The sequence below is a fragment of the Silene latifolia genome, chromosome 7, assembly GCF_048544455.1.
Source record: "Silene latifolia isolate original U9 population chromosome 7, ASM4854445v1, whole genome shotgun sequence".
Lineage (NCBI taxonomy): Eukaryota > Viridiplantae > Streptophyta > Magnoliopsida > Caryophyllales > Caryophyllaceae > Silene > Silene latifolia.
The window spans coordinates 31,911,250-31,932,006 of record NC_133532.1 but is presented as its reverse complement, the minus strand read 5'-3'; the positions used below and the strand labels follow the sequence as shown (position 1 = coordinate 31,932,006).

Genomic DNA, 20,757 nt, shown 5'->3' with positions numbered 1-20,757 from the left:
CGTTTCATGTTTAAATGCTTCCAATTAATTTCGTCCAAATCACTCCGTAAATATACGTGTACCACTACACATATTATTTACGTACTAATATTAATCACATTAATTAATTAGTACAATTTTAGTGAATTAACACTTAATTGGATAAAAAACCCATCTCATAAAATTTATTATTTAATTATCGCATAATTAAATAATAATTTCCGCGCCTCGAGTTCACAACTCGATATCTCTCTAAATTATTTAATCAATCGACTAACTTTTTAGTCTATTTATCAAGGGACTAATTTAAACTGTATCTCATACAATTTATTAGCTTTCGTGTTGGGGTTCGTTCCCTTAGGTGTGACTGAAAGGGATCAGCTGAAAACCGCCGTCTCACGACAGTAACGTCAAACCCTAGTTGGCCAACCGTTACCGATATACGTTGATCAGCTGACTAGTATTGCCAATAAATATCCCATGCATATTTCTTAACGAGATTTAATAATATTATCATGCACTATTGTGGAGGACAAAAACTCCAACAATCTCCCACTTGTCCGAGACAAGTTGTGCGATGATTATAACACACAATTGTGGATAACTCCTTATCTCAACAATATCCTCCTTGTACTCTACAAGGGTGTGTTACCAATTATCTTGTCCGTTTTAACAACAATCTCTCACTCAATGCAATGTGTCTTTCAGGTCGCACTTGCACATGAACATATCGTGAGTGGTTTTCTCGATCGGGAGTGTGACTACCTGACCGAAACAATCTCCTACAGATTACTTCCGAGCGTGGCCACGCATTTGTAGTCATAACTCCTCAAGTGGCCTTGAGATGTTTAAACTCAACGTGGGTGGACAATTCCCGTCTGCCCTATCTATCCTATTGCACAATACAGATCACCATGACCCAGTAGATGTCCTTTGCCCCCTTTCACGACATGACCTAGGACAAAAACCAAAGTCACTCGGAAACTGCACTTGCTCAGATAATAGTATCCAGTTTAAAGAATCGACTCATAGGAATATCATAGAAGTCCCTGCCACGACCAGGCATCTGTAATAGATCTAAGGGACTCTATTAATGTCACTGCCCGGCAAAGTGTCCCACAGTCTGCCTATGTAAACGACTAGTCATCCTTATGACCTTATGGTGCTGAACCTACCATCAATCGTCTTACAATCTAGTCACTCCGAGACGTCACCTCATTAAGTGACTAGGGGCTAATACAATGTTCATCCTATTCACTTGAATTGGGGCTCAACATTGTCTCCACAACCAATTCGTATAAACAAGGTATTCAATGTTTTCAGTCAAACTGAATAATTGAGTTCTTAAAGAAACTCAAACAATGAATGCGATCATCACTTATGTAAATATCAATACTCTATCCAATATTTTTACATAACGATGTTTTACAATTAAGGTATACTCCTCAATCACATTGAGATGACATTACTATCATGTCTACCTTATTTCAACGGTTTTTGCTAGAGGATTAGCAACAGTTGTATCACTCTAATTTCCATTGCTATTTTCCTTTGTTCTATGCAATCTTTTCATCACATAGAGCCTTTCTAAGTACATGTCTAAACAAGTTTTTAGACTCTGGTTCTAAAGCCAGCCAAACACTCCCACTGTTTTCAGAGTCTCTCGGGAGATGATATTCGTCTAACAGAACTACTCTAGTTCCATTAAACTCCGGATATCAACCATCTCTTATACAATATCGGATATTGTAATGTACTTAGCTTTCGTTCATGATTTATACGTATAACTCTTATACAAATCCTTCATATGACATCTTTTATGTATGACTCCTCATACATATATGTATAACTTCTTATACATATTATTCTTTATGCACATAACACTTTTACATGCTAACCATTCCTTAATGAGGCCCATAACATCTTATAAGCGTAGGAATGTTTCCGTGTAATACTTTTACACAAAATTGATAAATTCCTTTAAACTACAAGAGTAAATCCTCGGTGCTTAGCTTCTCAAGTACTCAAGGATGCTCTTGATAATCATCTAGTGACACTCATTAAGAAATGATTGGTAATGACTTCTCATATTCTCAACACGATAAGTCCCGACGAGAGAAGCTTTTAGCATATTTAATAGATCCTGCAGCGGAAGCACAAGAGATCATATTAATTGTTCAACAACTTGAACGAGTCAAGAATCTTATCACATAAGTCTCTTGACTATAATGCTAATATCCATAGAGATCCATCTCATTACATCCGGATATTTAATATGCGCCATGCTACTCTCAAGTATTCACCCCAGAATATTTCTAGTCACTAATATGTCAAACACATATTTTAGACTAAGAAATATCAGCTTAGCTACATTCTAGTCACTAATATGTCAAGCACATATTTTACACTAAGAAACTCACTTTAGCTCCCACTAAACTCCATGTATCATCATGTTATCTCGACACTCGAGTAATACCATTTTGATAGACTACATGATTGAACCCAAAGTTCCAACTCTTTGATGTATATAGATCACAAAAGGGATCTTTCAAGCATGCTAGGTTTCTTAGCATTGACAACATCAACAAAACTTCTCCCTTCATAAGATACATTCAAGGAGAAAGTTTCGTTATCCTTTTGCCTAAACTCGTCCTTATGAGAGGCTATAATGCTAAGACCATACGAATTGATAAAGGCATTTGGGTTATCACAAACTCTCTATAACAAGCCCAAATTTTAAACATCTTATGTAACCTTTACGACAAGATCAAGATAACCTACCAAAGTATTCGCCCTAAATCAAGTCTCGGAAACATCTCGTGTTTCCTTCCTTATCACATCTTGTGTAAGGGAATCAATTTGAATTGCATGGTGACACACCATCACATAAAGTTCATACTATAGAAAAGCCTTTGATGAGGGTTGAAGATTCATCACTTTCGAAAAGTAACGCAATATTATCGCAAAATTATCTCCTTATAACCACTGAATGTCAATAAAGAACATCTTCTTGCATTGTACTCAGTTTGTGGGTCTTGGACTTCCGCAAGTGCAAAATGTCTCCCACTCTGTCTTCCAGAAAATTGAAAAACTTTCTAGAAAGTCAGCATTACTAGCCACAAACTCTTTGTTCTCGTGTTGAAGGAGTAAAAACCAAGTGGTTCAATTTTGGATAACCCTCACAAATGCACAAATTGGTTATGAACATAAACATTTATGGTCTCAAATGTATAAAAATGACAAGTTAAGGACTCTCCCTATCCATATTTCATATGGAGTCATTTAGGCCATTATAGTCGGGTTTTAAACTTTTACTGAGAATATAGCTTACAAAATCATTACTTGATATTACCCATTTGACCTTCAAAGTCATTACTTTGAAACTTCCGATCAACATTTTGATCTTGTCGTGCTTTTGCTTTACCACTTCATTTTGAAAATATTACACGTTTCAAAAATCACTTTTATGTCTTATTAAATAGATATGAGGTATTCATATCTACTTAACATTACGGTAAAAGTAACGAAGTATATAAAAGCTACTATTTGCCTTACACATCTGTATGTATATGGTCAATCACCTCACTATTTGTGTTTCTTTTCTGCAAAAGAAAACATAATACATGCACACATACCATAGGATTCTCAATCAAATGGTTATACGATGTGCTAATCGTTTATATGTTAAACGAATTTACTTGAGGTTTGATCAATTGGGTTCACCGGATGAGAGACTTTAAAATCTACAAGATAGTATAATATTTAGTTTTCGTGAAGAATGTAAAATTCCTCTAACTTGGGTGGTCTAAACCAACCACCAAGTTATCATAAGATTAGGTACAACCTTTTATTTTAAATCACATGAGTGATGCCTTCTATGTATAAACATAGATGATTACATTCTTTTAAAACTAAATTTAGGTACATTTGTCCCCATCGAAATCATTGCTACTCTAGCACCAATGCGATACAAAAATGTCCTATGCTAGACGTCTTACGTTTTATCAATTCATGTAAACTTCTTTACAAAGAAATGACCCGTACTTGGTATCTCATACCAAGATAGTGGAACTAGCCTATCCATTGAGTAGATGTCTCTTTCAACTTTGTTCTATCGCATACATCTAGGGTTGATACTTTTTAACTCCCACTCACTTTCACATTCCTCTTTGCTTCAATCAAGCAAAAATGAATCTCATGAAGACCTCTTTTCATGTCATTCGTGATATTTTATACACTTAGTAAGAGTGAATTACTATAAAGTGAGTGCAACATGTGGCAAAATCTCAACTTCTTGCGAAATTGGACTACCGAACCGTTCAATTGTTATCATATGCCTAAACTCTTTAGTGCATAAACAATTGATTTGGCCTTTCTTGAAGTGAGCCATTTGACGGTATCATATTGGAGTATTATAAGTGTTTTTGAAAACTCTTTTCGCAAACTTTTGAATTACTCTTAAGTAATTAAAGCTAGTATGTCATCTTCATGACGGGGGTGTCGCTTCTGAAATCAAGACTCTCTTGATAAAATGTGACTTCCTTTTAAACTCATAATATGAGTTTGCAACATGAAACCCCTTTTTAATATGTATGGACATTAATTAAGTTGTATAATAATCGCAAAAATCGTTGTAAGCTAATGTAGGTGAATTAGTAAATCATGTTACCAATCATTTCTACCGAATTCCTTCAAAGAAACCGCTTTCTATGAAAGAACGGAACAAGTATAATAATAAATAGAGGATGAAAGGAGGATGAAATGCGCAATGTCATAGTATATACATTAATGAAAAAGAACGAAAAATAGGAAAAATTAACATTCAATGTTTTTAAAAATACTTGTGAAAACATGTTCAAGAAGTTTTAACATTTATATAATGATCTCCCACTAAATTATATAAATGATTCCAAGACCCAAATATTACACAAAAATGAGCATCGCTTGGGCGAAACATCCCATAATCGTGTAAATTCGGTAAGTCAACGGTTGACTAATTCTACCTCTAGAACTCTTGGTTGACGGATTTCCTCAAATCCATCTACTAGCCCCGGAATACAAGACCGTCTTATACCCCGTTGAGTCCAACCAACTTTGGCGCGTGATAACCGTTTACCACCCTACTTAACCGAGGTAAAAAGAGAACACCCCGCTTGGGCGAGCGTGGCTCTAATGAACAAGGGATTCATAGGTGTTACTAATTGGTAAGGCTAATCTCAATTTTAGTTATGTGAGAGATCTTGTCAATTTAGTCATAAATTCCCTATAAGTGAACTAAGTCGGTGAATGTAAATGACGTGAATTGACAACCGCGAAAAATAAAATGCATGTGAATGGCGATATTGGCATGCGTAAAAATAAAAACAAGCAAACAAGTAAACATATGAATAAATTCTAGTATGGCCACCTAGTTAATAAAAACTAGACTATTACATATCGGAAACCAACTCCTTGGTCCCTTGCCTCTTCATTCCAAAAGTGGCTTCTCTTGTGGGATTTGGAACACCTTCCAAAAATAGACTCCGTCTCGATGTAATCCGACTTTTGGAAACGCCGGTAAGAATAACTATTACAATTGAATTACATAGCTATCTCTATTATACATTAATTAATAAAATAAATAAAACTATTAATTAATTACAAACCGACGATACGAGATCGTATTTAATTACAAACAAATTGCTATTCCCATTCATTTCGGGTAATAACAATTAAAATAAACTAGGCCATACTAGGTACAACAAAATAAATACTTTAAATAAATGACAATCATTCATTCAACTTAAATAAATATGCTTAAAATGTTGTAAAATAATGCCAAAATCGCCCTTTCTATCAATCGTTGGTATCCATCTCGGTTTTTGTGGATTTAATCGATTTTTAATTTGTAAAAATAAATAATCAACTCTTAAATTCCATTTAAGTCCAAAATAATTTTTCAAACTGTTTTGGACCTCAAAATTAGTCCTCACTAATTTTATGATGAAGAATTAGTTTGATTTGGTGATATTTTGCTAATTTAATCGGTAAAATCATAATTTTTAAGTAAAAATCCAAAATAATTGAAAAATTACCCAAAAAATTAAAATTTTTTTCTAAGTATTCTGGAACACTCCCAAGAACACCAAAATGTCCGAAAAATTGCCCCAAAAATCGGGATAAAATTTATGAAGAAATAGATCGATATTTATCGGTTTTTAACCACTAAAACCAATAAACATCAAAACAAGGTGAAATCACTTTTTAAATTTCACTTTTAACTTTTAAATAAAATTTTAAATGTACATAAATTTATCATGGGCAGGAACAAATATTTCGAAATTATGATTAATATATTTGACTTTTATCGACTTTTATCTCATAAAATCAATAAACATGCAAAACTTCAAACCAACCTTCAAAATTTTGCATACAATAAGTAGAAAATATGCATGAAACACCATAAAAATTTCATGACCCGAATCAACTTTTAAATATTTTTAGTCAATTCTTAACTAAAATACGGCATTTTGACACGGTTTTCTACCAAAAATCATTAAAAATAGCAAAATAACTTCATAAATCACCAACCTTTACCACAAACCTTTTGAGATCAGTAGGTATGCATGTCCCAAAAATTTCGTGCTAAAACCGCATCTAACACAATTTTTGAGTTTTTATAAATTATCACATAATTTATTAATATGCTTAAAATCAACATGCAAATTACAAGCCTAAGCTTTGATACCACTTGAAAAATCATAGATCCTATTAGACACTCTAATTAAATGTCAAATTATCTCATAATTTGTGTTTATGTAATCTATGTAACATGCATGCAATATAAAAGCATATTAATATAAAAGAGGAGGAAAACGATTTTCCTTACATTGAGAAATGGCAGTATTTGGGCACAACCAAGATCACCCATCTTGGTTGTTCTTGAGCTTAAAATAAATGGCAAGATCCTCCATCTTCAAGTGTCCAAAATAGAACACCTCCTTTCTTAAGCACCCAGGAACTTACCCAACAACCTTACTAATATTAACTAGATATTAATAAGATTACCCTTGATAATATGTAAATATTACTAACAATCTTAGTAATAATTATTCTTAATTACTAACAAGCTTAGTATAATGTTCATAATAATTTTAGAGAGATGTACCAACTTTGTTCACATGCAAAATGCACTAGTGAAGTAGTGTACAAAATGAACAACAATTTGGAGTATATATGGAGGAAGTGGCGGGTGGAGTGGGGAAAATAGTGGAGTGTGGAAATTGTCTTATTTTATGTCCAATTACATATCACATGCAAAAGACATAATATAACTTGTGGAAGAATAAAGTGTAATGATTATGTTTGTAATCATCCACTACACTCCATTTACACGGTCCAATATCCCATTTACGGGTCCATTTTGGTTCTTATATTTGTCGCACAAATACGTGTAAATTTTATTTAAACATCGTTTCATGTTTAAATGCTTCCAATTAATTTCGTCCAAATCACTCCGTAAATATACGTGTACCACTACACATATTATTTACGTACTAATATTAATCACATTAATCAATTAGTACAATTTTAGTGAATTAACACTTAATTGACTAAAACCCATCTCATAAAATTGATTATTTAATTATCGCATAATTAAATAATAATTTCCGCGCCTCGAGTTCCCAACTCTATATCTCTCTAAATTAATTAAATCAATCGACAAACTTTTTAGTCTATTTATCAAGGGACTAATTTAAACTGTATCTCATACAATTAATTAGCTTTCGTGTTGGGGTTCGTTCCTTTAGGTGTGACTGAAAGGGATCAGCTGAAAACCGCCGTCTCACGACAGTAACGTCAAATCCTAGTTGGCCAACCGTTACCGATATACGTTGATCAGCTGACTAGTATTGCCAATGAATATCCCATGCATATTCCTTAACGAGATTTAATAATATTATCATGCACTATTGTGGAGGACAAAAACTACAACACTATGATCCCATGACATCCTAGTACCTTTTATCATTTGTTTACATCCTTTTATTTGTTGCTTATTTTACCTTATTGCTTTTATTAGTTTAGAATCTTTAACCCATTTCAATTGGGACAACCCTAATTGCAACTACAATTAGATTGAACAATTTGAGTACCCCCGTCCTTTGGGTTCGACCCCGACTTGCTTGCTATGCTAGTAGTTGGGTATGAATGTGTTTGAGAGCGGACAACAACACACTTCATCAAAATGGCGCCGTTGCCGGGGACGGTGTTGTGTACTTGAATCATTCTTTTGTCTAGTTCTAGTTGTGCTTCTTCTTAAGGAGCCTTGGTTCCTTGGGAATTTCGTTTTTTTTGTATTTGTTTTAATTGTTCTTTAGCCTTGAGGAACTTGTTCCTCAACGTCCGTTCTTACCGTTTTATTGTAGTTTCCATGTTTGTAGTTGTATCTTTGTCTTAGCTATGATGATGGCCTAAGGCTTGGTACATGGAGTATGTGGTGAATCTTTTGAGTATGACTATAATGGGTATGGGGAGTTTGAGGAGAAAGTCAACACAAACCTACCTTACAACCATACAACTCATACAATGAATGTTCTAACTACTACCCCAACTTTTCCTACCAAAACTCCCACATCCAAAATCCACAACAACTACCCTCCCAATACCCACTTTACAAATAATTCCAAATGCCACAATACAACCACTTTTACACCCACCCACAACAAGAAGATAAGCATGAATTTGACATTCAAAATGTGGTTCTCCAAATTATGGGAGATCAACAAAATTTCTTAAAAAAATGTTAAAGGAGAGCCAAAATAGGGACAATGTTCTTCAAAGCATTGCTACCCATGGTGAGGAGTTGGAAATTCAAATTGCCCAAATGAAAGAAAACCAACCAACCACTCCTCACCATTCCTTAAACATTGTCCACGAATGGGAGTTTGAAGGGGTGACCTTTGATGTGGAAGATGTGAAGTGGGAAGAGTCAAACTCCTTAAGCTCTTGTGAGTATGAAAGTGTGGTGTTTGATGATCAAGATATGTGGGTGAGTAAGCCAAATACTTTTAGCCTTTGTGAGTATGAGGGTGTGACTTTTGATGTGAACATTGAGATGGTGGAGGAAGAATTATTGAGAAGTAAAGCCCCCATTTATGATTCTTATGAAGATAGCGATGATGACAGAGCCATGGAAGAAGCTTATGCAGAACATGTGTCTTGCAATAATTTATGGAATGAAGAAGAGGAAAGGAGTTGTGAGATTGCCTCACTTGAGGAACACATCCTTGAGAAGTTTGAGGTATGCCTCCATGGAGAAGCTGAATGTCTCTTTCCTATTGACTATGAGGACCTTCTCACACCCACTATGGAGCCCATGATAGTTGGAGATGATATTATGGACCTCCTCATGAAAGTCAAAATCGTCATACAAGAATTACTTAGTGGAGAAGCTCAAAGACAAAGTTAAGAAGGAGCCTACATGTGGAAATTTGGCACCCACTATCCCAACTCCTAAGACACCCCATCATCAATGCCATGAAAGTTCACCCTCTATCCTTGGAGGATTGACTAGTCCAAGTTATTTCGTCATCAACTTTGGAAGAAATAGGAGCAACAGGAAAACCCCCTATGACAAGAATCTCAAGTTTGCTAGTTATAAGAGCCGGGAAAGCCATCATGATGAAGCAAAGGAGAAAAAGAAGAAGCTCAAAGGGAAGTCCGCCTTGGATTGGCCCCACTCTATCTCAAAATGGTTCAAAACTTACTTATGCTTACTCGAGGACCATTCACAAGCTTTTGACCAACTTTTAAGAGCCTTGAGCTCTATGGACAATAGATTTCAACATTTCAAACTAGTTTGGTGGAGTCCTATCTCAACCCACCATGTATAACATATTCCTTTCTAAAACTTTGCATTGTATAATACCAAACATACTTTTAGATTATTACATGAGAGTTGTGAGGGAGAGTTCTTTATCTACTCTTTGAGGAAGTTTTCAGAAAATGGTGATAAGAAGGAATTACAAAGGGTGCAAGGAAATCACTAGCTCTGATAATGGGTAGCTTGGGATTCTGGAATGTGCGTGGTATGAATAACCAAAATAAACAGCAAGATATTAGATGGTTTATCCATCAGAATAATTTAGGGTTATTTGGTTTACTAGTAACAAAAATAAAGGGGAGTAAGTGGCATAATGTTAGGACTAATATTTGTAGTGATTGGTCTCTTTGCACCAATAATAGTTGTCATCCTGGAGGGCGAGTGTGGTTGTTATGGGATCCTACTCTGTATCAGGTGGATGTCCTCAATATTACTAAGCAGTGCATACACTCTAAAGTGTATGATAAATTGAAGAAAAATTATTTCGGGTTGACCTTAGTGTATGGTTTTAATAAGTTACAGGAAAGGGTAAGTCTCTGGGAGAGCATTAAGCTGTATAGTCTGAATGTTGATGGCCCTTGGTTAGTTTATGGGGATTTTAACAGTATAACTTCTGTGGATGAAAGAATTGGAGGTGCTGTTGTCACTTGGGCTGAGATTGCACCATTGAGAGATATGATGAATGTGTGTAATTTGCATGAGCTTAAGGTAACTGGTTTATTCTACACCTGGAATAACAAACATGAAAATGATACTAAAGTCTATATTACATTGGATAGGGTAATTGTTAATGATGAATGGCTCATTTCCTATCTTGATTCAGTGGCTCAATTTATCCCAGAAGGTCTTTTTGACCATTGCCCGTGTGTCATTGCTCTGAATGAGACTCATGTGAGGAAGAAGCCTCCATTTAAATATTTTAACATGTGGTCCTTGGCTGATAACCTTTCTGATGGGTGAGAACTGGGTGGAATATTGATGTGCAGGGCACACCTATGTATAGAATTGTTAAGAAATTGAAGGGGTTGAAGCATTAGTTAAAGCAATTGGATAAGGAGCAGTTCAAAGACATTGAGAACCTCACTCATGTTACTGAGCTATCCCTCAAGTTTTTCCAGGATCAGCTAACAAGTGATCCTATGAATGCCGACCTCTGTAAAGCTGAAAGAGAGTGTGCTCAGAAACTTGTTAACTTAACTAAGGCCATAAATTCTTTCCTGGCTCAAAGAGCAAAAGAAAATTGGGTGAAGAATGGAGATAAAAATACTGCATTTTTCCATGCTAGTATTAAGAGAAGAAGGGCTCAAAATAGGGTGTATCAAATTAAGGATAAAGAGGGGACCTTGTGTACAACACCTCAAGGAATTAAAAAAGCATTTGAGGAGTATTATCTTGGGTTGTTAGGTTCTTCACGGGAGGTGACTCCAGTTCACAAGGGAGTAGTTCATTCTTAGAATTGTCTTTCTTCTGAGCATAAGGAGATATTACCAGATATGTCACTGATGATGAGATTAGAAAAACAATGTTTTCTATTCCTGGTACTAAAGCCCCTGGGCCTGATGGCTATAGTAGCCAGTTTTTTAAAGATTCATGGGCTATAGTAAGTAAAGATATCTGTGATGCAGTCAGGAATATGATAAGTTCTGGGAAAGTGTTGAAGGAAGCTAATAATACCATTCTCAAATTGGTTCCAAAAGTTGATGTCCCTGAAAATGTTACTCAGTTCAGGCCAATAGCTTGTTGTAACACAGTCAACAAATGTATGGCTAAAGTTCTATGCTTCAGACTCAGTAGCATCCTACCTGATATCATTCACCCATCTCAGAGTGCATTCATTGATGGAAGGGATATTGTGGGATATATCTTAATATATCAGGATCTTATTAAGTTGTATAACAGGAAAACTTGTTCCCCTCAAATCCTGATGAAGATAGACCTCCAAAAAGCATATGATTCAATTAAATGGAATTTCTTGCAAGAAATGCTACTACATCTTCAATTCCCTACTAGTAGCATCAATCTCATAATGCAATGTGTGTCTTCCTCTTCTTACTCTCTTTCTCTGAATGGGGAAGTTTTTGGATTTTTCAAAGGGAGAAGAGGGTTCAGGTAAGGGGACCCATTATCTCCTCTTTTGTTTACTACCTGTTTGGATTACCTGAGTTGGCTGCTTGGAATTTTGCATCATTTTCATGGATTTAAGTTCCACCCTTTATGTGTTAAACTAAGTTTGAACCATCTGTGCTTTGCAGACGATCTGTTGTTGTTTAGCAGGGGGACTTAACCTCTATTTCTCTCATGTTGAGAGCTTTTGGCACTTTCTCCCTTGCTTCTGGACTTCAAATGAATAATGGAAAATCAAACTTCTACTGTAATGGGGTAGGTGACAATATTGTGCAAGCTATAGAGGCAGCTACAGGTATGAGGAGAGCTAGTATCCCTTTCAAATACTTGGGGGTCAAAATTGTGCCTAACAGATTGGGAGTCCTTGATTGTCCATGTTTAGTAGATAAGGTCACTGAAAGGATACAGAGGTTAGGGGCCAGGAAACTCTCCTATGCAGGGAGAGCAGTCCTTATCTCCTCAGTTCTCAGTTCTTTACATATTTATTGGGCCAGGATCTTCATTCTTCCTAAAATGGTCCTGAAGAAAATAGAATTAGTATACATGGCTTTCCTCTGGTATGGGAAATGGAATAAGGAACGTCCTTATTTGGTATCTTGGAATCACATATGTCAGCCAACGAGGAAAGGAGGCCTTAGATTCAAAAACCTACATCAGTGGAATATTGCACTTATTGCAAAGTATGTTTGGTGGGTGGAAAAGAAAGCAGACCATTTATGGGTTCGATGGGTTCATGTTATTTATATAAAGAATAGAGTTTGGAAGGACTATGAGCCTTCTATGTGCTCTAGTTGGGCCTGGAAACGTATATGTGAGGTTAAAAATAGATTCAAGCAACTAATTTTTAATGAGAACTGGAGGGGGCCTGATTAAGACTATTCTCTTCAGGTGGGTTACTCTTGGCTGGAAAAGGAAGTTGCTAATGTCCACTGGTACCCTTGGATTCAAAATAGGATAATGCTCCCTAAGCATGCAGTTTTTATATGGCTGGTTGCTCAGAATAGATTGCTAACCCAAGATAGACTGATGAAAATGAATATCACTCAGGGAAATTGCTGTTTTTTGTGTGGTGGAGCTGAGGAATCCCTTGATCATCTGTTTTTTTATGCCCTTTCAGTCAACAATGCAAGCATCAGGTGGCAGAATGGTTAGATTGTCCTATCCCTAACTAGTCTGTGATCTCTTGGTGGATAGGGTACAGAAACCGGTCCCTTTTAAGGAAGCACATAATTGCGGCTTGTATGGCTCATGTCATTTATAGCATCTGGTATGCTAGAAATAGATGTCGAATTGATCATGTACTACCTTTACCTGTTGGTGTTATAAAGCAGGTGAAGGGACTTTTCATTCTGCAACTGAAAAATAGTTGTGTTGGATCCAGTAATAGGAGAGTCCAATCATGGATAACAAAGGTGGAACGAGACATGTAATGAGCTAGAGAGGTTTGTTGGGGTTGGTGTCCTTAACAGTTAGTGCAAGGACTCATAAACCTCTAAAAGGATCAAAGGGCATACTTTTGGTATTATTATCAGTTGATCCACGTTTATCAATAACGGTTGGCTTGCTAGATAAGTTTGACGTTATTGTCATACAGATGGCGGTGATCAACTGGTCCCTAAAAGTCACACCTATAGGATACGTTTGAGAGACGTGACAGTATGAAAATACAGTCATGTAGATGCCAAATTTGACTAACCAGTTAGTCCGAGTCATTTGACTAGTAATTAGTCAAAATGTGATGTTGAGATATTATATTTAATACGGATTAGATATCATGGGCTAAGGCGAATCAACCAGTTAATTCGTAAAATTAAATATAAGCGATTTATATTTAATTAATGTATATTGAATAAATTATACAATATCGTCTTTGTCGGACATGTATTAATACTTCAACTAACCCGTGTAATTAGTTGATGTTTTAATAGCCGATAACCGATGACGATTGATAATAAACCGCGTCATATACATTTAGCAATTTATGAGCCGGTCCACGAGGTAAAATTAAGAGGAAGTGGAAGCCCACTTCCCCATGCAAACCCACGGCTGGCCGAGGTTAACAAAAGGAGAGACTCCCTCTCCTTTTGACTTAGACAATTTCATTTTACAGAAAACTAGGGTTTTGGAGACATTTTCTCTCTGAAACCTAGATCTCACATCTCGAAAACCTCACAACAAGTTCTCTCAATATTGCAAGGCAATCAGAGAACACCATCTAGCACAAGGGCATATCTCGGACAAGTCTTGGGTGCAACAATTAGGAGGGAATCTCGTTTGATTTCTGTTCTTTACGCCGCACTATAAAGGACCCGAGGTTAATTCTTGTTCCTTATCGTTTCTCTATTGTATTTATGTTTTATGACGATAATCGCATGCTAAATTTACGTTATAGTCCTAAATTTAGAGGGTCTTATACAGATATTACCCCACAAGTGGTATCAGAGCGAGGCCACGTAAATTTTTCTATGTGTTTTTCATAAAACGATTTTGAAACGGTTGTGTTTTATCTCGAATTCCGTGCCATGTATACACGGCTGATTCGGTTTTTGTTCTTGTTGAAACCGTGACATGTTTTACACGGTTTTATCACCTTGTTTTCGATTTGTTTTTATGCATATTGTTGTTTTATACAGAGATTATAACAATATGTCAAGTTTTGTCAATTGTTAAATTGTTTTTGATGCGTTTTTGATCAAAATTGCAATTGATTTTGTCTCGACAATCTGTTTTCACGAGGGTTTCGTATTTTCAGCCATGTTTGCATTCGATCGAGCGTATTTCTACTCGATCGAGTGCCATCTCTGTCTTGTTTTTGCTCGATCGAGTCCCTGCGTACTCGATCGACCCTTTTCAAAACCCTCTCTTCGATCGAGATGTCCTCGTACTCGATCGAGCAGATTTGCTGATAAAGGTACTCGATCGACCACCAGTTTAGTCGATCGAGCACTTTCTGTTTGGCAACCCTCTCGATCGACTTGCAGTTCAGTCGATCGAGCCCTTTTGCTTCCTCGATCGAGCACTTATGTCCCTGGATCGAGGGATTTACTTTTGACAGACTTTGAAAATTTATTCTTTTTGCTTTAAATTTTCTTTTGACTACAAAATGTACATTATACGGATATTGTACACTCGCTATGATTGTGAAACGGTTCACACACGTACCATTAAGTTATTTTAAAGCGTATTTAAAGTAACGGACTATATTGGATTAAAATTAAATGATAGAAGCGGTTTTATCACATGAATTTTAATCATTAAAAGGTGGTTTGGATAAATTTAACATAATTACGGAATTATGTCACGAATGAATTTGTTTTTAATTGATGCATTTTTATTTATCGTTAATTTTGAATGCTTGTGAATGCCTCTTATTACGTATTTAATATTGCAATCAGTTGTAACTTAGTGTGGCCTTAGTAGAACGTGTTACCGTAATGATGGAACACGGTCTTGGTTGTATTTTGAGATCTCGTATCTCCGTTTTGGTTTTTTCACTTGTAATTACAGTTTTAATTAGAATGTAAATAGGTTTATATTTTGTAATTTTAATTGTAATTTTTGAGAAGACCAAAGACGGAGACCAGCTGCTCACTCCCGCTACCTGGATCAAGATGGAACAACAAGACAAGCTTCTTGGGTCCAACGGCGGATTCCAAAGTTGTATTTTGTTCTTTTTATTAGGATAGGCCGCACTAGGAAATTTTATTTACGTATTGCATTCAATTATTTATTTTTCGTAACGATTATATGCATCATATTCCGCCTAAAAACCAAACCACCTAATTATTGCATGAAAACTGACACATATAGAGGTCACGAGTTAGTTTTCATTGACATTCTCATGTCACACGTCTTTTAAGCCATCACCCAAATTGATTCATTCACGCAGACGCTAGTTATTCGTTCACTTAAAATGAATTATAATTAGGTTGATGGGATCTTCCTCGTATAAACAAAAATTGAGAACGGTCTTTATAGGTCAAACTCCAATGAGTCCCTTCTTCGTCGGTAGGCATAATATGACCCCTTCTACGTCGGGTAAGTTGGAACCGATTGACCTATTTTATCTCAACACTATGGTCACTCGTACGATCCTGTGACTATGGTGGACTATAGATAGGATTTACGGAAATCTATCGACCAAGAGTTCTTCCGGAAGAATTAGCTAAACAGTTGGCTTATCAATTTACAGAAATTGAGTCTTGGGATCACTTGTATCATTCATGAGGGAGATCAATTATGCAAGTGCGAGAGTCTACATGTTTAAAATGAATTTTAAAATAGACTTAAATCACCTCGATGAGTTGCTTATTTCGTTTTGTTTTTCTTTCTTTTTCAGTGTAGATCACGATTTTTAAACTGCTAAATAACAAATGGTGGTTCTCTACGAAAACCCAATGCCAAGTGCCACATTGGACCGTGAGTCCTGGCTTCTGGATCTTCATGAATCGGATGAATCGTCTACTCGATCAAGAATGATGGATCAAACTTCGCGGGACCGGGAGGCGGCATTACGGAATGCTTTGCCGCTGGCGCCGACGGGAAGCTCAAATATCTCTTGGAGCCCATCCCGGCAAACCCGGTCCCACGGCTAGAGTCTTTGAAATCACCAAGTTTAATGATTTCTGTATGGAAGCGAATGCGATTAAAAACGTACTCATTTTTGCAATGGAACCCAATTTGCAGAAATGCTTCATAGCCCATGGTGCGAACAAGATTTTCACCACGCTCACTAAGGAATTCTCAAAAGCACCGAGAATCGTAACCTATGAGCATACCACTCGCTTCTTTGATGCGAGACTCCAGAAGGGCCAACCAGTTAGCCCACACATTCTCAGCATGATTGAGAATGTCGAGAAGCTGGAGACCTTTGATTGTAAGATCAGCGAGAACATTGTGATCGACCGCATTCTTCACTCACTCCACGATGGTTATTCGCAATTTAGAGCGAATTACTATATGAATGATTTGAAGAAAACTCCCCATGAACTGCACTCCCTCCTCGTACGCACCGAGAAGGACATGAAGTTCAGTGGGAGCATGAAACAGGATGTTCTCGTTGTGACAAACAAGGGAAAGGGTAAGGGCAAAGCTCAGGCAAACCTAGCAGTAGGTAAGGCGAAGTTCAAGAAGTCGGGTTCAGGTAAGAGTGGGCCTGGTGAGTCGAGCACCTCATCAGGCGTGACAAAGAGCAAGAATGAAAACATGGAATGCCATAATTGCCACAAGACTGGGCATTGGAGACGCACATGTCCTGTTTATCATGAGGACTTAAAGGCAGGTCGTGTTAAACCTGTTGGTATGTCTTCCTCTTCTACTTTTATTCATATGATTGAGATTAACCACGCAAGTTACGGAACTTGGGTACTTGATACTTGGTTGTGGTTCTCATCTCGTGTAATCATGTGCGGGGGCTCAAAACATCGAACCCCTCATAAAGGGTGAGGTGGACCTGCGTGTTGGGAATGGAGCAAGAGTGGCTGCCATCTCAAAGGGGACATATGTGATCCAGCTTCCTAGCGGATTTGAGTTGTCATTATATGACTGCTATTATGTACCTAGTCTTTCGAAAAACATTATTTCAGTTTCTGCACTTGACAAACTTGGTTTTTCATTTGTAATTGAGAATAATACTTGCATTTTCTCTTTACACAATATGATTTATGGCAAGGCAGTCTCCATGAACGGAATTTATGTTTTAGATCAGACCACCGAAATATTACACGTAATGAATAAAAAGGTAAAGGTTGGTGACAAAGATCAAACGTATCTATGGCACTGCCGTATGGGACACATCAATGAGAAACGCGTAAAACAGCTCATTAAAAATGGAGCTATCTCGGCCTTTGATTTTCAATCATTTGGCACGTGTGAATCATGTCTCATCGGTAAGATGACTCGGATTTCCTTCAAAGGTGTTGGAATGCGCGCTGCTGACCTATTAGGGCTCATACACACGGATGTATGTGGTCCTATGTCAATCACCGCACGAGAAGGCTATAGGTATTTCATCACTTTCACGGACGATTTAAGTAGATATGGCTATGTCTACTTAATGAAGCACAAAAGTGAATCCTTTGAGAAATTCAAAGAATACCGAGAATAGGGTGCGAAACCTATTGGGTAGAAAGATTAAAACACTACGTTCGGATCGTGGTGGCGAGTATCTTTCTCACGAGTTTGATCAACACCTAAAGGACTGTGGGATTGCCCTACGATTAACTCCACCGGAACACCTCGGTTGAACGGTGTGTCCGAACGGAGAAATCGAACACTACTTGATATGGTTCGATCCATGATGAGTCACACCGTGTTGCCCGACTCATTGTGGGGTTATGCTCTTAAATCACCGCTGCTCTAATACTTAACCGAAGTCCGTCTAAAGATGTTGACAAGACTCCATATGAACTATGGAAGGGAACGGTCCCTAACTTGTCCTTTATACGGGTTTGGGGCTGCGAGGCTTATGTCAAGTGGAGACACGAGGATAAGCTCGGCCCGCGATCGGTCAAGACATACTTTATAGGTTATCCTAAAGGAACGCTTGGTCATTACTTCTATTCGCCAACCGAACAACGCGTTTTTGTTGCGGCTAGTGCGACATTCTTAGAGAAGGAATTTCTCGAGAATGCAAAGAGTGATAGAACCTTCGACCTGTCGGAGATTCCAGAACCAAACACCGAGCAACCATTGGAGGAACCTGTTCCTTCAATCCCGGCCGCTGCGTGAATATTCCCGAGGAACCTAGGAGGTCGGGAAGAGTCTCTTTTCCTCCGCATGAGATACATTGGTATGGTCGAGGAACATGACATAGATGACGTTCTACTCTTAACGAGTAGTGAACCCGCAACCTATAAAGGTGCCATGACTAGTTCTGACTCAAAGCTATGGCTTGAGGCCATGCAATCCGAGATGGACTCTATGTATGAGAACAACGTATGGGATCTTGTTGACTTACCTGCTAAGGTTCGTCCCCTTCAATGCAAATGGCTTTACAAGATAAAGCATTTCGTGGAAGGTCAACAAGATATCTATAAAGCACGACTAGTTGCTAAAGGTTTCACCCAAGTGCCAGGTTTGCACTACGATGAAATTTTCGCACCCGTAGTCATGCTGCGTTCCATTCGGATTATCTTAGCGATTGCCGCTTTTCATGACTATGAAATTTGGCAAATGGACGTGAAAACCGCCTTCTTAAACGGCTTTTTGGAGGAAGAGTTTTACATGGTACAACCCGAAGGTTTCATCGATCCACAACATCCTAAGAAAGTATGCAAACTTAGCGTTCCATTTATGGACTTAAGCAAGCATCTCGGAGTTGGAATCATCGCTTCGACCAAGTGATTAAAGAAAATGGATTTACTCGATCGGTCGAGGAACCATGTTTATATATCAAGTCGAGTGGGAGCAAGATTGTCTTCCTAATATTGTATGTTGACGACATACTCCTGATTGGGAATGACATACCTCTCTTAACTTCGGTGAAAGTATGGTTGAAAAACCATTTCCAGATGAAAGATCTGGGAGAGGCACAAAGAATTCTAGGCATCCGTATCTATCGAGATAGATCACGACGGATGTTATCTCTCGATCAGAGTCTTACATAGACAAAGTCCTAGAGAGATTCAAAGATGACTAACTCCAAGAAGGGGTTCCTTCCTATGTCTCCGGGGTGCATTTGAGCAAGTCTCGTGGCACCGAGAGACACCGGAAGAGAAAGAGCGCATGACACGGATTCCTTATGCCTCGGCAATAGGATCAATCATGTATGCCATGATATGCACACGTCCGGACGTGGCATATGCATTGAGTATGACAATTCGATTCCAACAAAGATCCAGGTGAACCACATTGGCTGGCTGTCAAGAACATTCTTAAGTACCTACGGAGGACTAAAGATTGGGCATTGACTTATGGAGGCGATCAAAAGCTATGCGCAACCGGTTACGCAGATGCTAGCTTCCAAACGGATCGAGATGACTCGAAATCTCAGTCTGGATTCGTCCTTACTCTTAATGGCGCTCATCAATGGAAGAGTTCGAAACAAACTGTTACAAAGAGCTTCTACGACGAGTCCGAGTACTATGCCGCGTCTGAAGCTACAAAGGAAGCGATATGGATGCGTCAATTCTTACATGGGCTCTCTGTAGTGCCTAGTTCGAATGACCCGATCACCATCTATTGCGACAATAGTGGTGCCATCTTCCAAGCTAAGGAGCCAAAGTCTAGCAACAAGTCTAGACATGTACAACGGAAAGCTCATCTAATCCGGGATTACGTGGAGCAAAAGGAAGTAGTGATAGAAAAGATTGCTACTGATGATAACATAGCAGATCCTCTCACTAAAGCATTACGACAAGATAAGCATGAAGGGCATGTTAATTCCATGGGAATTAAACGTGTTCCTAAGTTGTAGTACTCTTTTATGGATCAGATTCATTCTCTCTTGTACTCTATACGACATCATCGTTTTGATATTTTATATATATATTTTGTTTGTCATGTGGATTTGTACGACAAATTTTGAACACCACAAAGTGAACTGAACGAACATTATATCTTTTCAGTCCTTAATTGCCCACATGAGCTGATAACTCGGCAATTATTTTGTGACGTTGGTTGATGGTGGGTTCAACGAGCCATAAGTCAACCGGTTGGACTCGACCAATCACGAGGCGATTTATACGGATATTTCGTAGGACACTTTTGTGACATCGACGTGGAGTCCTAAATGTTTTATAACATTCGGTGCCCGGTCGTGGATAGGACCTCCATGGTGATCCTAAGAG

At 37.7% G+C, this 20,757-nt stretch overlaps 1 protein-coding gene across 1 annotated transcript; it reads left to right on the top strand.

Annotated features, from left to right (window-relative positions):
- Positions 1-10,018: 10,018 nt before the first annotated feature.
- On the top strand, positions 10,019-11,298 carry LOC141589935 (uncharacterized). The gene is made up of 2 exons (XM_074410555.1): positions 10,019-10,735; positions 10,882-11,298. The coding sequence occupies exons 1-2, from the start codon at positions 10,019-10,021 to the stop codon at positions 11,296-11,298; spliced, it is 1,134 nt and encodes a 377-aa protein (XP_074266656.1).
- The last annotated feature ends 9,459 nt before the right edge of the window (positions 11,299-20,757 follow it).

What these genes read in the sequence shown, in the direction of transcription:
- LOC141589935 (XM_074410555.1), top strand. Translation starts at nt 10,019, where the DNA reads ATGGGTAGCTTGGGATTCTGGAATGTGCGTGGTATGAATAACCAAAAT. An exon ending in TTGCTCTGAATGAGACTCAT is followed by an intron (nt 10,736 to 10,881) that starts GTGAGGAAGAAG and finishes TTGAAGCATTAG; the next exon opens with TTAAAGCAATTGGATAAGGA.